This window comes from Felis catus, chromosome D4, assembly GCF_018350175.1.
Source record: "Felis catus isolate Fca126 chromosome D4, F.catus_Fca126_mat1.0, whole genome shotgun sequence".
NCBI classification, from domain to species: domain Eukaryota; kingdom Metazoa; phylum Chordata; class Mammalia; order Carnivora; family Felidae; genus Felis; species Felis catus.
The window spans coordinates 24,933,423-24,961,119 of record NC_058380.1 but is presented as its reverse complement, the minus strand read 5'-3'; the positions used below and the strand labels follow the sequence as shown (position 1 = coordinate 24,961,119).

General features: G+C 35.6%; 1 protein-coding gene across 1 annotated transcript in view; it reads left to right on the top strand.

Annotated features, from left to right (window-relative positions):
* The window catches only part of GKAP1 (G kinase anchoring protein 1), an 84,603-nt gene that overhangs the window by 43,548 nt on the left and 13,358 nt on the right, over positions 1-27,697 (top strand). The window contains exon 7 of the mRNA XM_006939126.5: positions 16,777-16,926. Within this exon, the coding sequence (XP_006939188.1) occupies positions 16,777-16,926 (150 nt within the window). The remainder of the gene's footprint in view (positions 1-16,776; positions 16,927-27,697) is intronic.

Genomic DNA, 27,697 nt, shown 5'->3' with positions numbered 1-27,697 from the left:
ATACTAATAATAACAAATTATCAGGGAAATTAACACAATCCCATTTACAGTTGTATCAATAAAATACATAGGAATAAATTTAACCAAGGAGTTGAAAGACTTGTACCCTGAAAACTATAATTGATGAAAGAAATTGAGGAAGGCACAAATAAATGGAAAGATATCCCACGCTCATGGATTGGAAGAATTAATATTGTTTAAATGTCCAAACAACCCAAAACAATGTACAGGTTTCAATGCACTCTATCAAAATTCCAGTGGGATTTTTCAGAGAAATAGAACAAACAATCCTAAAATTTGTATGGAATCACAAAAGACCATGTATAACCAAAGCAATCTTGAGAAAGAACAATAAAGCTGGAAGTATCATGCTCCCCGATTTCAAACTGTACTGGAGTTACAGTAATCAAAGCAGTATGCTATTGGCATAAAAACAGACACAGATCAATGGAACAGAATAGAGAGCTCAGAAATAAATCCACACATATGTGGATGACAAAGGAAGCAAGACTATAGAATGGGGAAGGACAGTCTCTTCAATAAATGGTGTTGGGAAAACTGGACCAATGTCTTATACCATACACAAAAATTAACTTAAAATGGATTGAAGATATAAATGTAAGACCTAAAACCATAAAATTCCCAGAAAAGTTAGCAAGAAGAAGAAGAAATAAAGAAGGAGGAAGAAAAATGAAATCTTGCCATGTGTGATAACATGATGGACCTAGTGGGTGTTATGCTAAGAGATACAAGTCAGACAGAGAAAGACAAATACCATATGATTTCATTTATATGTGGCTTCTAAAAAACAAAACTAAGAAACAGAACTCATAAATAGACTCATAAATAGAGAAGAAACTAGTGGCTGCCAGAGGGGAGGGTGGTGGAGGAATAGGTAAAATGGAGAGATTAAGAAATACAACTTCCAGGCAAGGATGTGGAGAAAAAGGATCTCTTTTGCACTGCTGGTGGGAATGGAAACTGGTGCAGCTACTCTCGAAAACAGTATGGAGGTTCCTCAAAAAATTAAAAATAGAACTACCCCTGACCCAGCAATTGCACTACTAGGTATTTATCCAGGGATACAGGTATGCTGTCTCAAAGGGGCACATGCACCCCAGTGTTTACAGCAGCACTATCAATAATAGCCAAAGTATGGAAGGAGCCCAAATGTCCATCGATGGGTGAATGGATAAAGAAGATGTGGTATATATATACAATGGAATATTACTCGGCAATCAGAAAGAATGAAATCTTGCCATTTGCAACTACGTGGATGGAACTAGAGGGTATTATGCTAAATGAAATTAATCAGAGAAAGACAAATATCATATGAATTCACTCATATGAGAATTTTAAGACACAGAACAGATGAACACAAGGGAAGGGAAGCAAAAATAATATAAAAACAGGGAGGGGGACAAAACATAAGAGACTTTTAAATATGGAGAACAAACAGGGTTACTGGAGGGGTTGTGGGAGAGAGGATGGGCTAAATGGGTAAGGGGCATCAAGGAATCTACTCCTGAAATCATTGTTGCACTATATGTTAACTAACTTGGATGTAAATTTAAAAAATAAAATAAAAATAAATTAATTAAAAAAATTATGTGTGAGGAAGCGGTTGAAACACTCTAGGCAAATAAAGGACCATATAAATACTGAAAAAAAAATACAGCTGCCAGTTATAAAATGAAAAAGTTATAGGACATAACATATAAGTTCTATAAGCATAGGGAATATAATAATATAGCATTGTATTACAACACGGAATGGTGACTGTACTTACTGTGGTGAGCATCATGTAATGTATAGAATTGTTGAATCACTGTGTTGTACACCTGAAATGAATTTAGCATTGTATGTCAACTATACTTCAACTTAAAAAAAACTCCTAGAAGAAAACCTAGGTGGCAAGTTGGATGCCACTGTTGGCAATGATTTTTTGGATTTGATGCCCAAAGCAGAGGCAACAAAAACAAACAAGTGGGACGACATCAAAGTAAAAACTTTTTGCACTCCAAAGGAAACCATCATCAAAATGATGTGGAAGAAATGGAAGAGAATATTTGCAAATCATATATCTAATAAGGGGTTGGTATTCAAAATATATATTAAAAAGTTGTACAATTCAAGAGCTAAAGCCCAAACATGTTGTTCACTAAAAAATGGGCTGAGGGGGGCACCTGGGTGGCTCAGTTGGTTGAGCATCCGACTTTGACTCAGGTCATGATCTCGTGATCAGTGGGTTTGAGCCCCACATCAAGCTCTGTGCTGACAGCTCGGTGCCTGGAGCCTACTTCGGATTCTGTGTCTACCTCTCTATCTGCACCTTTCCCGCTTGTACTTTGTCTCTCTGTCTCTGTGTCAGTCTCTCAAAAATAAATAACATTTAAAAAACTGGGCTGAGGATATGAATAGACATTTTCCCAAAGAAAACATACAGATGGCCAATAGGTACATGAGGAGATGCTCAACATCACTAATCATCAGGAAAATGCAAACTCAAACCACAATGAGATATCACCTCACACCTGTTAGAATAGCTGTTATCAAAAAGGACAAGAAATAACAAATGTTGGCAAAGGTGTGGAGAAAAGGGAATCCTTATGTGTTGTTGGTGGGAATGCAGAGGTGCAACTGCTATGGAAACCAATATGGAGGTTCCTTAAAAAATTAAAAATGGAACTATTGTATGACCCAGCAATTCTACTTCTGGGTATTTATATGAAGAAAAGAAAACACTAATTTGAAAAGATACATGCATCCACATGTTCAGTGCAGCATTATTTATAAGAGCCAAGACCTAGAAACAGCTTAAGTTTCACCAGCGAATGATTGGATAAAGAAATCATGGTACATGTATTACAATGGAATATTCAGCCATAAAAAAAAAAAATGAAGTCTTGCCATTTATGAGAACATGGATGGACTTTGGCATTATGCTAAATGAAATAAGTCAAAGACAAATAATATATGATCTCACCTATATGTGGAATCTAAAACAAAAAACAAACAAACCCCAAGCCAAGATCATAGTAACAGAGAACTGATTGGGGGTAAGGGAACAGGCAAAATGGGTGGAGGGAAGCAAAAAGTACAGTTACAGTTGTAAAGTAAGTCATGGAGATATAATGTATAGCATGGTGACTGCAGTTAATACTGTATTGCTTATTTGAAATCTTAAATGTTTTCATCATAGAAAAAATGTTCTGTAACTATGGTAACATGTTAATTAGACTAAATAACTGTGGTGATCATTTTGCAGTATATACAAATGAATTATGTTATATACCTGAAACTAACATAATGCTCTGTCAATTATGCCTCAATAAGAAATATTTAATTAAAAATTAAATAAAAATTGTAAGTAAAAATTAGTTTTCCAAACTGAAGTTGAAGATGCCCATAACCCACAACCCAGCACTTTTACTCCCGAGTACATACTCTGTAGTAATGTGTGCTTATGTGGACCACTATACCTATATGAGAGTTTAAAGCATCATTGTTCGTTAAGATCAAAACCTGTAAAGAATCTAAATGCCCATCAACCATGAAATAAATAACAAACTGGCAAATTTAGTCAATGGAATACTAGTCAGCATTGAAAGTGAATGAGTTATTGTTATCAGGAACAACATGATTTCATAAAAAGTTCAAAAACAAGCAAAATTGAACTTAATGTTTAGGGATGCATGCATAGGTTGACAGGCAATAAAGTCAAAGAGATTATCACAGAAAGTTCAGATAGTCACCCCCTTAATAGAGAAGAAAGGAGAAGCAAGGAATCTTCTGGGGTGCTAGGAGAGTTTTATAAATACCTTGACAGTAACTTGTAAGCATGTCATTTTTTATAATCTTCAAACTGTATATATGCTTTGTATGTGCTTAACATGAGTAGACCTAAGGGTATTATGTTAAGTGAAAGAAGTCGGACTGAGAAAGACAAGTACCATATGATAACACTCATATATGGAATTTAATAAATGAATAAAGAAACAAAAAGAATCAGACCTGCAAATATAGAGAACAAACTGATGGTAGCCAGAGGACGGTGGAATGGGGGAGCGGGGATGGGCAACATGGGTGAAGGGGAGTGGGAGATAACAGACTTCTAGAATGAATAAATCATAGGAATAAAAGGCACAGCATAGGGAATATAGTCAGTGATATTGTAATAGCGATGTATGTTGACAGATGGTAGCTACACTTGTGAACATAACAGAATATAGAGAAGTTGAATCACTATGTGGTGCACCTAAATCTAATATAACATTGTGTGTCAACTATACTCAAATTTAAAAACTCAAAAAAATAAAAGCTTAGAATTGGATTTTCTTTATGCAAGTGGCAAAAGAGAAATTATTTTTCCAAAAGATCCTATTTTCAGTAGCAACAAAAAAAATTACAAGATACTTAAAGATCTAAGTATGCAGAAACTATATGGAACAAACTATAAAATTTTATTGAAAGACAAAGATGATCTACATAGATAAACATGCTGTTTGTGTGGATAAGCTTTATTATAATAAAAGTAACAATTTTTCCCAAATTGTCTTTGCATTTCCAATGAAAATCCTAAAAGCTTTTTTCCCCCCTAAGAACTCAACAGATTACTAATATTGAAGAACAAAGGCTACATAATAGCCAAGAGCTCCTTAAAGAAGAACTGTATTTAATGTATTACCTATCATTCATCAATATTCCACATATGCCGTGGTCTGTTTTTGGGCATTTTCGGTGATTGATTTGTTCCTGTGCTAATTCCACAATGTGCTCATTAGTTAACATTATAATGTCTTACATGTGGAAAAGCAAGGGACAGTTGTTAGTCATATTGGGAAAAAGTCAAATTGATTTCGCTATTTTATCATTAATTCAAATCTATTCCACATAGATTAAATACTTCTATGTGAAAGGCAATTAATTGTAAACCCCATACAACTAGAAAATATGGAATATATATTTGACTCTATACATAGAGAAAATCTTAACAAAAACACTGTAAAGTGAAAGGTTGGTAAATTGTTATTCAAAATGAATAACTTATATTTTCAAAACTTATATTTACAAAAAGAGCAAAAAGATAGTAAAAAACCCACAAAACAAAGTTGAGAGAAAGTATTTTCAAAACAGAACTCCTAGAAAATTATTATCCAGATACAGAAAGAACTATTACATGATTAAAAAGGAAATGGCTGTCTTGTTTTCTTGCTATCTCAAAGGATAGAAATTTTAAATATAGGTAAAAGACATCAAGCATTTTATAAAATGGAAATACGATAGCCAAAAAAATCTCGTAAAAAATGTCCAACCTTGCTACTATCAGAGAAATGCAAATTAAGACCACTCTGCAATACCTGATAGGCAAAAATTACGAAGTTTGAAAATCTTAAGAGTCAGAGGTTCTAGATGAATGGGATTGATTATAGGTCAGTTTACATTGAAGGGAATATAAATTAGTATAAATGTTGTGTTTTTGTAAAGTCGAATATACATTATAACCGAGGTAGCAAATATTCTAGGCTTTGGGACACATCCTATCTTTATCACAACTACTGAACTTGGTCACTGTAGTATAAAAGCAGCCACAGGCAATACATAAATGAATGAGCATGACTGTGTTTTAATATAACTTTTTTTGCAAAAAAGGCAACAAGCTTCTTTTGGGCCATAGTTTGGTAACCCTTGATACAACTTATGATTTAGTAGTTTACTTGTTCATAGGTATAGATGCCCTAGAGATACTTAATGTGTGTCCTGGGAGCCTGGCATATGTAACATGGATGAATCCAAAAGAGCACGGTGATCGAAAGGTCTCAGACTACATCAGAGTGATAACCAAATTATAAATCTTAAAATCAAGCAAAAGAAATTATTCTTGCCAAATATGTTTAAGTCACAGATGAAGTAAGCCTTAAGATCTGACTTCCATTTTAGGAATCTAGGGATTACATGTACAAATTAAGTGATACCCAAAGGAAGCAGTCAGGCAAATCTAGGAGATGGATAATTGCAGGACAACTGGCTTGGTTTCTTCAATAAGAAAGTATTATGGAGAAGGAACAGTGAAGTGTGGGAAAGGAGTGTTCTGGATTAAAGGAGATTTAAGAGATGACCAATATAATTTTGAACCCTAGTTAGATTAGCAATAAAAGACATTTCGATAATAACTGAAGCAATCTAAACTAGGTATAATATTATGAAGCAATTTAAACTAGGTATAAGATAATATTAAAGAATATTTTTGTTAAGTGTGATGATATGGTTAAAGTAGAAAATTTTTTGTAATTGCATGTGAATTTTAAGGTGAAATGATGTCTAGAATGTAAAAATCAAAAGGAGGTGGGATAAATTGTGAAGGAAAACCTTAAAAATTATTAAATGCAGGTGTAAAGTATGTGGGTGAAAATTTTATAATAAAAACCATGCAAAATGAATATTGTTTAGTAATACATCCATAATACACTAATATAATATGGACATAATAAATCCTAAACTTATATTAACAGTTACTGTTATGTAGGGAACAAGGTACTGGTAATGTTCTAGTTTTTAACTAAAATGGTGCTATCATGGATGTCCTTTTTTAAAAAGAAACAGTCTTGGGGCATCCGGGTGGCTTAGTCAGTTAAGCAACTGACTCTTGGTTTCACCTCAGGTCGTGATCTTATGGTTTGTGGGTTCAAGCCCCACATCAGGCTCTGCACTATGGCACAGAGCCTGCTTGGGATTCTCTCTCTCCCTCTCTCTGCCTCTCCCTTGCTTGTGTGTGTGTTCTCTCTCTCTCTCTCTCTCTCTCTCTCTCTCTCTCTCTCTCTCTCTCTCTCTCTCAAAATAAATAAAATATAATAAAAATAAATAAAAAGAATCTTATTGAGCTATAATTTACCCTTTGTTAAGTGTATAATTCAATACAGTAACTTATAATAAATTTAAAGAACTTTGCAATCATAACCATAGTCTATTTTGAGATTTATCCATGTTACATTGTAGCATCTGTCAATAGTTCATCTCACTTTATTGCTGAATAGCATTTCATTGTATAAATGTTTATTCACCAGTTGATGGACATTTGCTGTGAATACTTGATACATGTCTTTGTGTAGATATTTGTTTTCATTTAGGTGGATACTTAGAAGTGAAATTGATGGGTAATAAGGTCAAGCTATTTTCCAGAATGTACCATTTATCAATCCCGCCGGTGATGTATGAGGGTTCCAGTTTTTCCACATCGCTGCCAACATTTGCTGTTGTCTTTTGTTTTGATGATAGCCATACTAGAACATATATCTCATTGTTTTAATTTGCATTTCCCTAATGACTAGTGATTTTTGAGCATCTTTTCATGTACTCATCAGCCAGCCTTACATCTTCTTTGGTGAAATGTCCATTCATATGTTTTGTTCATTTTTAAAGTATATTGTCGTACTGTTTTGTGAGATTCCTTTACACATTCTGGATATAAGTCCTTTATCAAATATATGATTTGCAAATATTCTTTCCCAGGATGTGATTTACCTTTTTATTTTCTTAATGGTGTCTTTTGAAACACAGAAGTTTTTAATTCTGATGAAGTCTAGTTTATCATTTTTTTCTTTTATGGATTGTGCTTTTGGTGTTTCATTTAATACTCTTGCCTAACCCAAGTCCACAGTGATTTACTGTAGAAACCTTATAGTTTCAGTTATTCCTTTAAAGCCTATGATCCATTTTTTGATTGTGGAAAATACATATAAAATTTACCATCTTAACCAATTTTAAATGTATAGTTCAGTGATACTGAGTACATTCAAATTGTGCAGCCATCGTCACTATCCATCCCCATAAATAACTCTTTTCATCTTATAAAACTGAATATCTGTACTTAATAATAACTCCCCATTCTCCCGTCCCCACAGCAGCCACTATTCTACTTTCTGTCTCTATGACTTTGACTACTCTAAGTACCTCATATAAGTATAATCATTTGGTATTTGTCTTTTTGTGACTTATTTTACTTAGTTTAATATCCTCAAGTTTCACCCATGTTATACATTATTGCAGAATTTTCCTTTTTAAGGCTGAGTAGTATTCCATTGTATGTATTTACCACATTTTGCTTATCTGTTTGTCTGTCAGTGGTCACTTGGATTGCTTCCATGTTTTAGCTAATGTGAGTGCTGCTGCTGTGAACATGAGTGTGCAGATACCTCTGAGACCCTGCTTTCAATTCTTTTGGGAATACACCCAGAAGTGGAGTTGCTAGATCATATGGTAATTCTGCTTTTAATTTCTCAAGGAGCAGTCATCTTGTTTTAAACAGTGGTTGTACAGTTTTACATTCCCACCAGCAACTTGCAAGGGTTCTGATTTCTCCACATTCTTGCCAGCACTTGCTTTCTAGACACACCATTCTAATGGGTATGAGGTGGTAATTCACTGTAGTTTTGATTTGCATTTCCCTAATCATTAGTGATGTTGAAAATTTTTTCATGTGCTTATTGGCATTCATAGATCTTCTTTGGAGTAATGTCTATTCAAGTCCTTTGCCCATTTTTAAATTGGGTTTTTTGTTTTTTTGTTATTGAATTTCAGATGTTCTCTGTATATTCTGGATATGAATCCTTTAGTAGATACATGATTTGCAAATATTTTTCTTTTTCTATGGGTTGACTTGGTCATGGTGTATATAATTCTTTCAATTAGTTGTTGAATTCTGTTTGCTAATATTTTGTAGGGACATTTTTTATTTTTTAAATTTACATCCCTTTATAAAAGACATTGGTGTATAGTTTTCTTGAAGTGTTTTTGTGTGTTGGTATCAAGGTTATGCTGCTTTATGAAGCATTTTCTCCATTTTTGGGAAAAATTTGAAAAGCATTGATACTAGTCCTTTAAATGTTTTGTTTTTTTTTTCAACGTTTATTTATTTTTGGGACAGAGAGGCACAGAGCATGAACAGGGGAGGGACAGAGAGAGAGGGAGACACAGAATCAGAAACAGGTTCCAGGCTCCGAGCCATCAGCCCAGAACCTGATGCGGGGCTCGAACTCACGGACCGCGAGATCGTGACCTGGCTGGAGTCGGATGCTTAACCAACTGCGCCACCCAGGCGCCCCTAGTCCTTTAAATGTTTGATAGAATTCACCAGTCAAACCATCAGGTCCAAGGCTTTTCTTTGTTGGGAGAATTTTGATTACTAATTACATCTCTTTAGTAGTTATAAGTCTTTCAGATTTTCTATTATTCGTGATTTCTTTTTGGTAGGCTTTTGTTTCTAGGAATTTGTTCATTTGATCTAGGTTATCCAGTTTATTTGGCATATAGTTGTTCATAGTCTTCTTTTATAATCCTTATTTCTGTAGAACTAATAGTAACGTCCTGTTTACATCTCTGATTTTAGCAATTTGAGTCTTAGTCCATCTAGCTAAAAAGATTTGTCAATTTTGTTGATCTTTTTAAAGAACAAACTTTTGGTTTCATTGATTTTCTCTTATTTTTCTATTCTCTATTTTGTTTACCTCTAATCTTATTTCCTTCATTTTGCTAGCATTGGGTTTAGTTTTTTATTTTTTCTGGTTCCTTAAGTTGTAAAGTTGAGTTGTTGGTTTGAGATCTTGTTTTTTAAGGCAAGCATTTATAGCTATAAGTTTCCCCTTTAGCACTGCTTTTGATGCATCTTGTAAGGTTTGGTATGGTGTGTTTTGGTTTTCATTTGTCTCTAAGTATTTTTCTAATTTCCCTTGTGATTTCTTTCTTGATCCATTAATTATTTAAAACTGTGTTGTTTAATTTCTGCAATTTTGTGAATTTTCCACTTTTCTCTGTTTTTGATTTCTACGTCCATCCCGTTGTTGTCTAAAAAGATACTTTATATAATTTGTCTTTTAAAAGCTATTGAGACTACATTTGTGGCCTCATATGTGGGCTGTCCTAGGAAATGTCCCATGTGCACTTGAAACGAATGTGTATACTGTTATTGTTGAGTAGAGTGTTCTGTATTTGTTAGATCTAGTTGGTTTATTGTGTTAAGTTCTTTATTTCCCTACTTAGCTTCTAATTATTCTCTTCATAATTGAGAGCGGGTTATTGAAGTCTCCAACTGTTACTATAGAACTGCCTATTTCTCCCTTCAATTCTCTCAGTTTTTACTTCATATATTTTTATGGGTATGTCATTGGGTATGTAAATTTTTATAATTGTTATATTTTCTTGCTGTATTAGACCTTTTATTAATATATAATGTCGGCTTTGTCTCTTGTAAACTTTTTTGATTTTAAAGTCTATTTTGTCTGATATTCATTATAGTCACTCCTGCTTTCTTTTGGTTACTATATTCACAGTATATCTTTTTCCATCTCTTCACTTTCAGTCTATTTGTGTCTTTAGATCCCAAGTGAGTCTCTTGTAGAGACCATATAGTTGGATGTGTGTTTTTATCCATTCCGCCTATCTCTGTCTTTTCATTAGGGAGTTTACTCCATTTACATTTAAAGTAATTATGGATGGTGAGGGATTTCTATCAGTGCGCTGTTTATTTTTTATATGCCCTATAGCTTTGTTGTCCTTCATTTCCTGAATTACTGTCTTTTGTGTGTAGTTGATTTTTTGTAGTGAAATGTTTAAATTCCTTTCTTTTTCCTTTTGTGTATATTCTGTAGCTATTTTCTTTGTGATTACCATGGGGATTACATTTAACATCCTGAAGCTATAACACTCTAATTTGAATTTATAACAGCTTAACTTCATTAGCATACAAAAACTCTGCTTTTTACACTTCCATCCCTAGCCCTTTGGTTGTTGATGTTACACAATTACATCTTAGTACATTGCACGCCCCAAAACATAAACTAATGATTATTTTATGGGGTGCCTGGGTGGCTCAGTCGGTTGAGCATCTGACTTAGGCTCAGGTCATAATCTCGTGGTTCATGAGTTCGAGCCCCACATTGGGCTCTGTGCTTATGTGCTGACAACTCAGAGCCTGGAGCCTGCTTTGGATTCTGTGTCTCCCATTCTGTCTGCCCACCCTGCCCCCGCCCACTTGTATGCTGTCTCTCTCTGTCTCTCAAAAAGGAATAAATGTTAAAAAAATTTTTTTAATGCATTAGTTTCCTAAATTATATAGAAAACAAGATTGGGAATTACAAACCAAAGTTATAGTAATACTAGCTTTTACACTAATTGTTTTTTCTTAAAAAATTTTTTTTTAATGTTTATTTGTTTTTGAGAGGCAGAGCACGAGTTAGGGAGGGGCAGAGAGAGAGGGGGAGACACAGTCTGAAGCAGGCTCCAGTCTCCGAGCTGTTAGAACAGAGCCTGATGCAGGGCTTGTGCTCACAAACCCAGAGATCGTGGCCCAGGCCAAAGTCAGATGCTCAAACAACTGAGCCACCCAGGCACCCCTAATTATTTTTTCTTTAAATATATTAATCTTTTAAATCTTTAGAAAAAAAAAACCTAGTTAAATACATTGTTATAGTAACACCGGCTTTTATCATACCAATATATTTACCTTTATTTAGGTCTATATTTCTCTGAATGGCTCTGAGTCACTGTCTTTTCTTTCTACCTTGTCAGGACTCCCTTGAGCATTTCTTCCAGGGCAGGTCTGGTGTTTACAAACAACCTCAGTTTTTGTTTATTTGGGAATGTCTCGATTTCTCCTTTATTTCTGAATGACAGTTTTTTTTTTCTCCTTTATTTCTGAATGACAGTTTTATTTCTCCTTTATTTCTGAATGACAGATAATTGGTTATGGGGCACCTGGGTGGCTCAGTCATTTGGGTATCTGACTCTTGTTTTCGGCTCAGGTCATGATCCCAGGGTCATGCGGTCAAGCCCTGCGTTGGGCTTCATGCTGAGCATGGGGCCTGCTTAAGACTCTCTCCCCCTCTACCCCTCTTCTCTGCTTGTACTCTCTCACTTTAAAAAAAAAAAAAAAGGTTGAAAGTTTTTTTTCTTTTAGCATTTGAATATATTGGCCCATGTTTTCTGGACTCCAACGTTTCTGAAGACAAATCTGCTGATGATCTCAGTGAAGCTCCCTTGTATCTGGTAATTTACTTCTTACTGCTTTTAGTATTTTTTTCTTTGTGTTTTGAAAGTTTGTTTATAGTGGGTCTTCGTGTGGCTCTCTTTGAGTTCATCTTACTTGAAATTCTTTGAACTTCTTAGATGTTTATACTCATGTCTTTCATCAAATATGGCAAATTTTCTTATTGTTTCTTCAAATATTTTCTGTTTCTTTGTCTTTTCTCCTTCTGAGACCCCCACAATGTGTATATTGTCCTCCTTGGTGGTATCCTATAGGTCCCTTAGAGTGTTTACTTTCTTCAATTATTCTTTCTAGTCTTCTGCCTATGTAATTTCCATTGTCCTATCTTTAAGTTCACTGATTCTTCTGCTAGTTCAGTTCTGCCTTTAATTTGTCATTTCAGATGTACTTTTCAGCTCCAGAGGGTTTTTTTTGGTATCTTTTCAGATTTTCTGTCTCTACTGATATTTCCATTTTGTTCACACATTGTTTTCTTGATTTTTTCCACAACTTCCTTCAGTTCTTTGAGCATCTTTTTACGATAGTTATTATAAAGTCTTTGTCACATAGGGGCGCGGGGCGCCTGGGTGGCTTAGTCAGTTAAGTGGCTGACTTTGGCTCAGGTCATGATCTCACAGTCCGTGAGTTCGAGCCCTGCATTGGGCTCTGTGCTGATAGCTCAGAGCCTGGAGCCTGCTTCGGATTCTGTGTCTCCCTTTCTCTCTGCCCCTCCCCCAGTCGTGCTCTGTCTCTCTGCCTTTCAAAAAAAAAAATGAATAAATGTTAAAAAAAAAGAATTTTAAAGTTTTTGTCACATATAACTGTCATATGTCTTTTTCAGGGACAGTTTCTGTTGATGTATTTTTTGCCTCTCAATAGGCTGTACTTTTGTATTTCTTTGAATACATTGTGATTTTTTTTGTTAAGTGCTAGACATTTGAAACTAATAATGTGGTAACTCTGGAAATCAAATTCTCCTTCCTTGGATAGTGGTGGGTTTTACTTAAAAAAAAAAAAACACACCTTTTTTTTAAAATTGTTGTAGGCTATCTCTGTTCAAAGGATCAACATGAGGTGTAAACTTAATTTCTTAGGTCTTTTCTGGGACTTTTACCTTGCACGTGCACAGTCACTTTTTAATTTTCCCCTTCTAGACATTTGCTTTTGAGTGTCCTAGTTTTTAATGTCTGGCTCCCAAAAGTGAAAAAGCAAAATATGAAGGAAGGGAAAAAGGGCACCAACCCTTTGAATCCAGTGGAAGTCACTTCAGCCAGAGGGGGAGGAGCTTGCAACAGTGTGAGGAGGTACAACTACAATGGCTGCCTGCCTCTTTGTTTCTTTGTCTGCACTTCTGTGATCAGAGCCGCAATCAGTGACTAGAGCAGATTCCCATTATTTGGAGGACAGGGTCCTTTTTTGCCCACCCTAGTTCCCATAAATTGTGCAAATTGCTCCACAAACATTTCACACAGCTGCCTGCCACACGACTGAGGACAGGGGATGAGTAGCTGCTACTGTACTAAGAGCTAAAATTAACCAAAATTCGTCTCAGTTTACCATCTAAGTCTTTCCCTGGAAGTTGCAAGCCTTCAACAGATTCCAGAATTCTAAAATAGTTACATCAGATAGATTCTATCAGTGCAGTTGTCTAGATGAGGTGCTTCTTTCTCCACCATCTTCCCAGGATCCTCTCCATGATATGTTTTGAGTTAATTTTTGTATTCAGTGTGCAAAAAGAAGTCAAATTCACCTTTGGCGTGTGTGTGCCCAGTTGTCCCTGCACCACTTGTTGAGAATACTCTTGTTTCCTTAAAGGAATACCTTGACTCCTTTTTAAAAAACTGACCATAAATGTGAAAGCTAGGATCTAGAGTCTCAGTTATGTTCCAGTGAACTATAAGGCTATACTTACACAAATACCATACTGTCTTTCTCACTGTATGCTTGGCACATAATAGATGTTCAGTATTTGAGTTAAATTGAAATTGAATTGGCTCAACTTATTAAAGAGTCTGTGTTCTTACATTTGCCACATGTTTGCCTTTTTTCTGTTGGGATGTGTGTGTGGTAAGGGGAGTTGTGGGTAATTCCTTTTTGCTTCTTTTCTCCCTAGTTTCCTATCAAACTATATTTTGAAAAATTCTATCCTTATTCTACAAAGACATTTTCTGCTTCACTGAAAAATACTCCAGGACAGAGTACCTTTGGGACAGGCATGCTGTAGTAACCCTCTACAGCTAATGGTAGTAGCCTTCAAAAAACAATGATGTTGACTAGAACTGTACTCTTTAGAGAAGTGACATCCAGAGGCCTATTAGTTGCCATCATGTTATTCCTTCCATCAAAGCTTAGCTGTTTTAAGCATTGTTGTATTTATTGCTTTAAAGTAAAACCTTACCAGAATATACCGGACATATTTTATTAAGCAGTAGACTTAGAGTTATATCTGTACCATGTAACAATAGAATGACTCATGGGCAAGTTATTCAACTTTCCTGAGGCCATGATTACTTTGTGACAAAATAAGTCTTGCTCTATTAATCTCTTATGGTAATGAGAATCAAAGTGATGCTTGTGTGTTTTGCAAAATGCAAAGTGATACACAAACTTTTTAATGCCATTTGTTTATTTCTTAAGCAGCAATACACATCTTTATTTCTGTAAAATGCTATCTTTTTTTAAATGTTTATGTTAAGAGAGAGGCCCCGCAAAGGGCCACACATGCGTACGCGAGGGGGAGGAGCAGAGAGAGAATCCCAAGCAGAGCCTGACTACAAGGGACTTGATCTCAAGACCCGTGAGATCACAATCTGAGCTGGAAGCAAGGGTCAGATGCTTAACCAACTGAGCCACCCAGGCACCCCTCTTTCAGATGCTTTCTAAGATAATATGAAAGGAAAGGAATTTGAACTGTTGGATCATTTGCTTACAAAAACAACTGAAATGGGTAAAGTTTGAGTGTTACAGCTCAAGAATGTGGGACATTTGTGAAACCAAGGAGAATAAGAGGAACATTTCTTTAGTCTCTGTCTTTATGACAAGAAGTTGTAGAGGAAATGCTGCTTTTATTGGAGAACATGTAAAATTTCTAATTTAATGTAATTGAATAGATTGTGATAAAATCTTGTTTCTTTATCACTGGTATGTAGAATTTATGTAAAAGTTATTTCTTAAATATAAAAGATTGAGCAGTACAGAGCTACAGTAATCAGGGTTGTGTGGTATGGCATAAGGGTAAACATATAGGTTAACATAATAGAAGTGAATCCAGAAGGAAACTCTTTATGAAACCAATTTATGTTCAATTGGTTTTGTATAAGCGTGCCAAGACAATTCAGTGGAGGAAGGAATGATCTTCACAATAGATGATGCTGGATATCCACATGCAAAAGAATGAGTTTGGACCCTTTGTTCACATCATACACATAAAAAAATAACTCAAAATGGATTACAGACATAAATGTAAGAGCTAAAACAGTAAAGCTCTTGGAAGAGATTATATGAGTAAATCTTCATAACTGAGTTAGGTCATGGTTTCTTGGATAAATTGGACATTGTCAAAATTCAGAACTTTTGTAATACAAAGGTCACTATCAAGAATGTGAAAAGACAACCCATCGAATGGGAGAAGATATTTCCAAATCATATATTGGATAAGAGGCTTGTATCCAGAATATGTAGAAAAAACTCTTACTACTCAAAAATAAAAGGCAATCCATTTAAAAAGTAGGCAACACATCTCAGTAGACGTGTTTCCAAAAAGATACACCAATGTCCAATAAGCACATGAAAGAGATGCTCAGCCCCATTAGCCATCAGGGAAATGCAGCTCAAAGCCACAGTGAGATACCGCTCACACTCACTATAATGGCAAGTGTTGGTGAGAATGTGGAGAAATTAGAACCCTCATGAGTTCTACTGATGGGATTATAAAATGGTGTGGCTGCTTTGGAAAACTATCTGGCAATTCCTCAAGAAGTTAGACATAGAGTTACCACATGTCCCAGCTACTCATAAGTATAAACCCAAGAGAATTGAAAACATAGCCACACAAAAACTTGTTCTTAAATGTTTATAGTAGCATTATTCATAACAGCCCAAAAGTGGAAACCACCTAAATTGTCCATCAGCCAATGGATGGAGAAATAAAGTGTAGTGTATCCATCAGTAGGATATTATTTGGTAATCAGGAGTGAAGTATTGATACATGTCATAATATAGGTGAACTTTGAAAGTATTGTACTAAGTGAAAGAAGCCAGTCACAAAAGGGCACATGTTGAATGGTTTCATTTATATCAAATGTCCAGAGTAGGCAGATCTATACAGACAAAAAGTAGATTAATGTCATGCAGCGGACAACTAAGGGTGAAGGTATTAGGAGGAAATGGGGAATGACTGCTAATAAGTTCAGGATTTGTTTTGGGGATGATGAAACTTATTGTAGTTATGGTTGCACACCTGTGAATATATTAAAAACCATTGAATTGTGCATATTAAATGGGTGAATTGTATGGTATATGGACAATTTTTTTTTTTTTAATCAAGCAGTACCCAACTCAAAAAAACTATGAAGAGAAGGACATCTAAGAATGTGCCTCTACTATTTATCTTCTGGAGACAGAAAAGAATCAGATGGTTGTTTAACTCTTAGTTACCATTTTTCTTTCATTCTCTAGTCTTGTAGTGGCTGACTAGGTTTATTAAATGCATCCACTTTTGTGTTGAATGATAGTAAATCCTAATTCATTTTTGACAGGAATTGAGTTCTCAGACTTTATCACATGATGGAGGATTCTTCAATAGACTGGAAGATGATGTTCATAAAATTCTTATTAGAGAAAAAAGAAGAGAACAGCTTACAGAATATAATGGAACAGATAATTGCGCAGCTCATGAACACAACCAGGCATGTAAAATAGAAAATTCTCTTAAAATCACAGTGAAATTAAGATGCAATTTTCCTTTAAAAAAAAAAAAAAACTTAAGCAGTGGAATCCAATTATGATATGATGCTACAATTTTAGGGTATTATCTTAGTCATTATCACACATAGATTCTTATGTTATCAAGTGTGAGGTCCTCCATTCATTGAATATTGCTGAATGTGTGCTATGTGCTAGGTACTGTTAGGCACCAGAACAGGGAGTGGGAATACCGAGATGGGTGAGACTGTCCTTCACTTAGATACTCAGAGCAGTGCGGATAGGAGTAGGCAGACCTATACAGGATCATTCAGCATGATGAAGGCTTTGAGAGAGAGAAGCACGATAAACACGAGGCTTTGAATAGAGAAGGTACTAGCTCCCTCCCTGGGGGAATTGTGAAAGGTGTCTGATGAATTGACATTTGGGATGGATGTTGAATGATGAATAAACTGTAAGAGAAATAGAGGGAGCCTGCGAGAAGTGCAAGAGCAGAGGCCCAGAGCTGCATAAGCCATAGACCGAATATTCAGAAAATAGAAGATTCTGCACTGAGATATGTACAGGATATGTGAAGGTGGGGTAACAGGGCTGGGGAAATAGATTGGGTTTAGATTATGAAGGTCTTTTTTTGGAACTAAGAAGTTGGAACTTTAACGTGTAGACCAGGGGTTGCAAACTATTGCCCGCAAGCTAAGAATGCTATTCACATTTAAAAACACTCAAAAACCAAAAAAGAAAGTAAAGATCTTATCATGTAGAGACATATAAGTTGCCTTTATTTTTCTCACCACAACTGCTAGTCTTCTGTTTTACTGGTTCTTAAACTTGAATATGTTCTTTAACTTAAATTGACCTCTGATCCATCAGTAACTGTTCCTAGCCTGGAACTTGTAGTAATTTCAGTATTGTGCCCACAAACACCTTCCTCCTTGATTTTCTCTTCTTCCCTTTCAGATGCACAGCATTGCCTTTCACAATATTACCTACTTCCTCTATTTTGATTTAATTCCTGGGCTTCCAGGTATTGCTGGACAACCTGTTTTTTTTTAAAACAGTGTAATGTTCTCCTCTGAAAATAAGTGCTATGTAACTTTTGCCATATCTTCATTTCTACTTAACAGGCCTTTGGTTCATCTCTCTCTCTCTTTAATTGAAGTATAATTAGTACACAATGTTATATTAGTTTCAGGTGTGCAATATAATGATATAACAAGTCTGTACATTTTGACTTTGAAAGATTCCTACAGTGGCTGTTCCAAATTCTAACTTTTAAAAAAAATTTACTCACTTATTTTGAGAGAGAGCACGCAAGCAGGGGAAGGACAGAGAGAGAATCCAAGCAGGCTCTGAGCCATCAGCACAAAGCCGGAAATGGGGCTCAGTCTCACGAACTGTGAAATCGTGACCTGACCTGAAATCAAGAGTTGGGTGCTTAACCCATTGAGGCACTCAAGCACCCTAGCTGTTCCAAATTCTAAAAGCCTGTTTCCTATCCTTTTACTCTTCTGTTGACATTATCTATTTGTTTCATTAAGATAGTCATTTAACAAATTAAACACCTACTGTGTTGTGTTATAGAGAGACGTAAAAGAAGTCAGACCTTTAAGAACTTTTTATTCTAATGTAGCAGTAAGATGGTTTATAAATAACACTAACATAATTCCACATGATATCTATTTTCTTTTTTTCTTAATTTTTAATGTTTATTTTTGAGAGAGAGCGTGAACGGGGGAGGGGCAGAGAGAGAGGGAGACAGAACCTGAAGCAGACTCCAGGCTATGAGCTGTCCGCACAGAGCCTGATGTGGGGCTCGAACTCACGGATGGTGAGAACATGACCTGAGCTGAAGTCAGGCGCTTAACTGATGGAGCCACCCAGGCAGGCACCCCTCTATTTTCACCTTAGTAGCAGGAAATCCTTGTCTGCCCAGAAGCACTTGTGAATTTCTTCCTTTCTAGTGTTGAATTTTAATATATTCCTGTCTTGCCTTGACTGTCAAATCTTATGTATAGTCTGAGAAACTATGTTAACATTTATCATTAGCATATGTGTTTCTTTTTTCATTGACCATGATTTTCCCCTTTGTGGTCCGTATCTTATTTTTTTAAAGTCATTTCAGATCATTTTTGTATAGAAAAAATTATATTAAGTGTATTTCAACAAATAGGTTTCTCAGAACCCTTTGTAGAACAAATTTGGGCATATATAAGTTCACTTAAATGATTAAGTAACATTAATGGTCTAGTAAAACTAAAGTGACAGTGCAGTAGAGTAGATCAACAGTCTTTGAAATCAAAGAGACCTAATCACACAAACTATAGCTTCTGTAGCTTACCAGCTGTGTTACATTGAGATGAAATTACCTGCCTTTCATGTACTGTTATTAGGAGTTATGATTAATTAACAGTTATGACTTAAAATGTTTATCAGACCATGTTGTACACTGTACTTATTTAATATATAATTATTTTTGTACAAGGTAGAAAATGGTATGTCCAAAAAAGGATATATGCTGGTAAAGTGCCATACTAATTCGCAAGAATGGAGATCAGAGATGGCTCTCTTAGGAGAAAATGGCTTTTGTATTGGAATGTAAAAGTAGAATTTGATTATGCACAGGTGAGGGAGAAGAAACTAGAAGGCCATGAGTAAAAATATGCAGGCAATGAAGTTAAACCAGTTCAATTAAAACAGAAGGACCATTGAGTATGGTATAAGCTTGATAAGGTGGGTTAGAAGGTATTGTGGAGGATTTAAAGGTCTGATTTCTGGTTTAGTCAATAGACAGTAAAGAATTTTTGAAAGTTTTGAGCAGAGAACAAAATATGTGATGATAATTTCACTACAGTGCCTAGGAAAAACTGAGTGAATTTGAAGACGAGTGTTAGGAATTAAGACAGTACTCAGTATTATTAAGGGTATAGAACAACAGTAACATACTGCTAGTGGTATAGTATAAATTGGTATAACCATTTTGGAAAACAATTTGGTATTAACTTTTTATTTATTTATGTTAAAGATGCAACAATATTTGTTTCAACTTTATTGAGTTTTAATTGACATATAAAATTGTAAGATATTTAAGATGCACATCATGATGATTTGCTGTACCTCAACATTGTGGGAAGTTTCCTCCCATCTTGTTAATTAACACATTTATCACCTCACATTTCCTTTTTTTTTCTTAGACTATTTAAGTTCTAGCCTCTTAAAAGGTCAATTATTCAGTATAGTGTTATCAACCATAATCACCATTTTGTACATTAGATCCTCCAATTTTAATTCATTTTATAGCTAAAAGTTTGGGCTGTTTCACCAGTCTCTCTAATTCCACTAACATTGAAGATGATGGGCAGACCACATTTTCTAGAAATTCTATCCTAAGATTAAACCCTGGGGACATGTTCAAGATGAATGTTCAAAAGTCAGTTGTTTGTAATAACCAAATGGATAGGAGAAATCAGTGGGCTACTGTTACAAATAGCAACATGGATGAATATCAAAAACACAATGTTTAATGAGTAAAGCAAGTCACCAAATAGTTTGATGCCATTTATATATATTTCAAAAAATAGTAAATTTAATATATTGTTTGGAGATACAGATATATGCAGTAAAAGAGGTAGCAAAGGAAGAGAAAGACAATACAAAATTCATAATAGTGGATATTCTCAGGAGGGAAGGGAATGCCAAAGTAATGTTCAACTTCTTAGTCTGCCTTCAGGTTATTTTCTTTTTACCTTATGTGTGTCATTATAGACTACTTCTGCATATGCAAAATTTTTCAAAATTAAAAAAATTATGATTTTCTCATAGTATATCATTGAGTGTAACGGGGAAAAGAAAAAGATTGAGACCATTTAAAAAATACTTTTCTCAGGGCGCCTGGGTGGCTCAGTCTGTTAAGCGGCCGACTTCGGCTCAGGTCATGATCTCGCGGTCCATGAGTTCGAGCCCCACGTCGGGCTCTGTGCTGACAGCTCAGAGCCTGGAGCCTGTTTCAGATTCTGTGTCTCCCTCTCTCTGACCCTCCCCCGTTCATGCTCTGTCTCTCTCTGTCTCAAAAATAAATAAACGTTAAAAAAAATTTTTTTTGTTTTAAATAAAAAATACTTTTCTCTCTTTACCTCCTTCCTCTCTCCATTGTGCTCCTTTCTCAGAAAAAGAAAACTCTTCTTTTTGCCAAGGTGAAAATCCTCTTTTATTATACATTAATATGCCAGGAATTTTCAAAGGTAGAAAATAAGTCAATCCTAATAAACCTCTGTTTTTTAAAAATTTTTAATGTTTTATTTGAGAGAGAGACAGAGACTGAGCGTGAGCAGAGAAGGGGCAGAGAGAGAGAGGGAGACAATCCGAAGCAGGCTTCAGGCTCTAAGCTGTCAGCATAGAGTCTGATGCGGGGCTCAAGTCCACAAACCACGAGATCGTGACCTGAGCTGAAGTTGGATGCTTAACCTACTGAGCCACCCAGACGCCCCATCTTTTTAATTTATTTTATTGTATTTTTTTTAAGTAGGCTTCACGCCTACGTGGGGCTTGAACTCATGATCCTGAGATTAAGAGTCATGTGCTCTACTGACTGAGCCAGCCAGATGTCCCTAACCATTTTTTTTTTAAAGTTGATTTATTTATTTTGAAAGAGAGCATGAGCAGGTGAGAGAAAGGGAGAGAGAGAATTCCATGCAGGCTCCACACTGTCAGCGCAGAACCTGACATGGGCTCGAACCCACAAACCTTGACATCACGACCTGAGCCAAAATCAAGGGTCAGGCACTTAACCAACTGAGCCATCCAGGCATCCCCTCCTAATTCAACCATCCTTAACACAACATGTCTCATTTTTGAATACTGCTTTTCGAGGAAAATACCACATGCATGAGTATTTAAAAATAATTATAACAATAGGGAATACAGTTTTGTAGCCCCTTTTGTAAACCATGCATTATATTGTCAAATCAAGACAGTATAATTCACTCGGTCATTCATTGCCCTGTTATTGAATATTTAGATGGTTGAGAATTGGTCACTTGATATTCATTGGACATCTTCTTATGTTTAATTTTTTTGATGAATTATTTTCTTGCATTTTTTTTTAAAGATTTTATTTTAGGTAATGTCTGCGCCCAATGTGGAGCTCGAACTCATAACCCCCAAATCAAGAGCTACACACTTCACCAACTGAGCCAGCTAGGCACCCCTCCTTGAAATAAATTCTTAAAAGTAGTAATTATAATTAAATCAAAGGATATAAACATCTGTGTTGCTCTTGATGTGTATCAACATTGTCTTCTAGTAGCAGGGTATGAGCTTACTAGATTGTCCATTAACATTACCAGCATTGGGTAGATCATCCACTCTTGGTCTTATGGACTTGAGGGCTGTTTTATTAATTGCCCTTGTGGTATATCTTGCTCTTTTGTTCAGTTGATACCCATACTCACTATGTCCAAACTCATGCCCATCATTTACTCTCCAAACCAAACATTTGGCTTGACTTCCATCATTTCTGTTTTTGGTTCTGTCATTTTATCCAGATATCCAGACTCTAAACTTCTTTTACTGCTTTTCTGTTTTTCAGGGTTTGGGAGTTTTTAATCGTTGAAATATTTCTCAAATCTATCTTCTCTTCTATTTTCATGAATACTTTTCTAATTTAGGCCCTCATTATGTCTTACTGGTATTATTTCAGTAATTTTTGACAAGTCTTCCTGCCTCCTGCCTTCTAATGGTAGGTGTAATTCCTCTTATACACTGCCACCAGATGGCTTTTTAAAAAGTGTGACTCCGCCATGCCACACAAGCCCTTAAATGTCAATGTCTGTTGAATCAAGTACAATGTCCTTGACCTGATATGTAAAGTCCTCAGTCTGTGCTTTTCAAACTGAGAGTTCCAACTCATTTAACAGGTCCAGAAATCAATTTAGTACATTTATAGATAGATAGTAGAAAAATATAGTAGATAATAGAAAAAAAGTGTCAAGAGTATATAAACCATCTACCTACTCGTATTTTATGAAATTTGTTCCAATGCATATATGTACACATACACAACATATACATACATACACTGACATGTATGTGCATTCTGGGTCATGATCTAAAACATTCCTTAATGTGGGTCACTGTCATATAAGTTGGAAAGCATTGTTCTGTGATATAGTTTCAACCTAATTAACTCCAACTATATTCTTTCCCAGATTTTCTCATAGCTAGAGCAGAGCATACCTGTCACAGAATGCTCAAGCCTCCCTAGCTTTGCTCAAGGTTCATGTCACATGCTATCTTCTCTGTGAAGCTTTCTCTCACTGCCCCACCCTACACGCGAAACATAGAAAATCTGGATGTGATCTTTCCTTCTTTTTCTTACTACACAGCATTTTGTTTTTCTTATGGCACATTTCACGGAGCACATTTTTATTATAACAGATTACAAATCCCTTGTAGACATGGACTTTATCTTCTACATCCTTGTATCTTCATTATAGTATAATATTTTCTACTTAGAAGATATTTTTTAAAGTTATTTCTTGAAATACAGGATTTTATAAAAATGAATGTACATTAAAACAGCATGATTTTCTCGGGGCGCCTGGGTGGCTCAGTCAGTTGAGGGTCGGACTTCGGCTCAGCTCATGATCTCGTGGTCTGTGAGTTCGAGCCCCACGTCGGGCTCTGTGCTGACAGCTCAAAGCCTGGAGTCTACTTCAGATTTTGTGTTTCCCTCGCTCTCTGCCTCTCCCCCGCTCATGCTCTCTCTCTCTGTCAAAAATAAATAAAACATTAAAAAAAAAAACAGTATGATTTTTCTGTAAAGTGGAGAAATGATAATAGCAAAAATTAGTACTTGAGAGGTTAACATATATTAAACATTATTTAAAATGATTATTTCATTTAATTTGCACAGTTAACTAGAAGTTGGTAGATGTTATCTCCAGTTTGTAGATTCAGTGGGAAAAAATGACCTTAATTTTATTCACCTGGAGAAAACTACTGATAATTTGTTGTGGTCCTGCTTTTCTAATGATATATACTTTTTTCCTCCAATAATGTGGAAACCGTTCTATGGACCACTTTTTAGCTAAATAAATATGGTGAGCATTTTGAGTTATTCAGTAATAATTCTTATACATTAAATAATTGAGTATTTTAAAACACTAAATTGCTTTCAGTTACCCACATTGAGAAAAGTATTTTTTTTATTTAAAAATTTTTTTTTGTTAATGTTTATTTATTTTTGAGACAGAGAGAGACAGAGCATGAGCAGGGAATATAAGAATTTATTGTAACATACTTACGGTATTTTAAAGAAGTGAGAAAAGGCTGAATTACAGAACAAATGTAGGTTACAGGATAAATGGCTAACTGGGGAAAAAATCAAGGTAAATAAATCCCTGCCATCCTGCACCACATACCAAAACAAATTTAAATGCAAAAAATCATCTTACAGTCACATAAGAGTATAAATTGGTTCTATTATTCTAATGACTAATGTGGCAACATTAACTTACTCTACAGAAACTCTACACCTAACTGCTAGCTGCTGTGTGTACTGACTCTTGCTCTCTGGGACTTGTCCCAGAGGAGGCAGATATAACATCAATGCAAGGTTTTAAGCCATAAAGAAAAGCAGCACAGTGCTGTAAGGGGAATAATATGGACTATTCCCTGGTGGATCAGGGAAGTGTTCTCTGAGGTAGTGACACTTAAGATGAACTTTGGAAAAAAAAAAAAAAAAAGAGATGAACTTTGAGAGATGGGAGGGAACTGGTTAAGCAAAAAGTAGAGGTAAGAGATTTCCAAGTAGAAAGAGCAGTATGTTTAAAGGCTCTGAGGCAGGAGAGAACCTGAATTTGAAGGGGAAAGAGGCCAGTATGGTTGGAGTTTAGTGAGGGGGAAGATAGTAGAAGACAGAGACCTAATCTTGGAGGGCCTTGTGAAGCAGTGAAAGATTTTGAGCAGGACTATCAGATTTATATTTATGTTACATTTATGTTTTTCAGGGATCACTTTGACTGCTGTGGAAAATGGATTAGAGTGGGTAGGAAAGGTATAAAGACCCTTTAATAACAACTGCAAACCCAGGTCAGAAAAGATTATGCCTGAGATTAGAAATTTAGATAGAGAGAAGTATATCATAGGAAAAACTATTTGGGAGCAGAATCTACAGTATTTATTGGGGGTTGAATGTGGCAGGTGAGGATGATAGGCTTCAAGATTCTAGTTTAAGGAATAAGGGGAGTGGGTCCAAATTAGACATATATATATTAGGCCCAAGAACTGCACTTCTAGGAATTTACCTTCAATAGATAAGTGACATGGGGAGAATATCAGAGTGTTCACTGAAGACTTATTACAACAAAAAAACTGGACTTCAATTTATTATATATATATATATATATATATATATATATATATATATATATATATATATATATGTTTATTTTTGAGAAGAGGAGGGCAGAGAGAGAGAGGGAGACACAGAATCTGAAGCAGGCTCCAGGCTCCAAGCTGTCAGCACAGAGCCTGATGTGGGGGCTCAAACTCCCACACTGCAAGATCATGACCTGAGCTGAAGTCAGACACTTAACCAACTGAGCCAGCCAGGCAGCCCTATTATTTTTAAACGTTTATTTACTTTGAGAGGTGGAGGGGGAGATAGAGAGTGAGCAGGGAAGGGACAAATAGAAAGGGAGAGAGAGAATCCCAAGCAGGCTCTGTACTGACAGCAGACTCAAAGCCACAAACCATAAGATCATAACCTGACCTAAGCTGCAACCAAGAGCTGGATGCTTAACCTACTGAGCCACCCAGGCACCCCTGGACATACAATTTAAATGCCCAACAACAGGATACAGACTAAACACGTGGTAAATTCACAAAACTGAAAACTCCAAAATCACTAAAAATGATACAGAACTATAAAACATTCACAGGGTCTTAATATTATGATACCATATGCAAAGAAGAAATTTGGAAGGATATACACTAAAAATGTAATAACTCTTAGGAGATTTATTCTTGTGAGATTATAGAAATTTCACTTTATCATTTAAAAATTTCTTTTTATTATGGTACCTGGGTGGCTCAGCTGGCTCACAGTCTGTAAGTTCGAGCCCCGCATCAGGCTCTGTGCTGACAGTGTGAAGCCTGCTTGGGATTCTTTCTCCCTTTTTCTCTGCCCTTCTCCTGCTTTCTCTCTCTCTCTCAAAATAAATAAACATTTAAAAAAACTAAAATTTCCTTTTATCAAAATTGTTTTATACTGAGTATGGAATAATATGAATTACTATTCTAGTTTTGAAAAAATGAAAATCTAGATGAATATCTATCATCTTTGAGTAGGAAAGTACTTCTGAACATACCAAAGAGAAGAAACTGAAAGGAAAAGACTGATAGATTTAACTTGATGAAAAATTTTCACAAAAATACTATAACAAAATCAAAAGGTAAATGAGAAACTGGAAAAAAACAGTCACAACCATATGACAGGCATATAACCAATAAACATGAGAAAGTACACAATTTCGCCAGTAAGCAAAGAAATGTTATCTCAAACTGGTACATTTAAAATATTTTTTTTTCTCAATGTGGGTAACTGAAAGCAATTTAGTGTTTTAAAATACTCAATTATTTAATGTATAAGAATTATTACTGAATAACTCAAAATGCTCACCATATTTATTTAGCTAAAAAGTGGTCCATAGAACGGTTTCCACATTATTGGAGGAAAAAAGTATATATCATTAGAAAAGCAGGACCACAACAAATTATCAGTAGTTTTCTCCAGGTGAATAAAATTAAGGTCATTTTTTCCCACTGAATCTACAAACTGGAGATAACATCTACCAACTTCTAGTTAACTGTGCAAATTAAATAATCATTTTAGGGGCGCCTGGGTGGCTCAGTCAGTTAAGTGCCCGACTTCGGCTCAGGTCACGATCTCACAGTTCGGGGGTTCGAGCCCCATGTGGGGCTCTGTGCTGACAGCTCAGAGCCTGGAGCCTGCTTCAGATTCTGTGTCTCCCTCTCTCTCTCTGCCCCTCCCCTAGTCATGGTCTGTCTCTCCCTCAGAAATAAATAAACATTAAAAAAAACATTCTTATATCTTAAGTCTCTTTCTGGAATTTCTTTTCTAGCACAATGGCTCTGTCTACCTAGGTGCCCTGACCACACTACTTTAGTTATTTTTGCAGTATAGTGTACAATTATTCGGTAGACAAATTCCTCTTCATTGCATTAACGTTTTGTTTCTGTTCTGTATTCTCCTGGATGAAGTTTTGACTGGAATTTCAATTGAAATTTTATTGAACTACCTAAATAATATTTAGTGTTCTCATCTGCAAACATACTTTGTTCCATGTCCTCTTTGGTATTTTATAATTTTCTTTATAGATCCTAAACATATATGAATTTTAATTTTAGAGGTATACTTTTTAAATGTTTATTTTGAGAGAGAGCATGTGCATACATCAGCAGGGGGAGGGGCAGAGAGAGAGGGAGAGAGAGAATCCCAAGCAGGTCCATGCTCAGTGCGAGCCCAATGTGGGGCCATGACCTGAGCTGAAATCAGGAGTTGGATGCTTTAACCGACTGAACCACCCAGGTGCCTCTAGGGGTATTTTTTATAGCTACTGAAGAGGAATTGGTTTTTCTAGTTATATTTTCTGCCTAGTAATTGCTGATATACAGAAAAGCTGTTAATTTTGGGGTTCTATTATTATTTGTTACTTATATTTTATAATCAAGTAT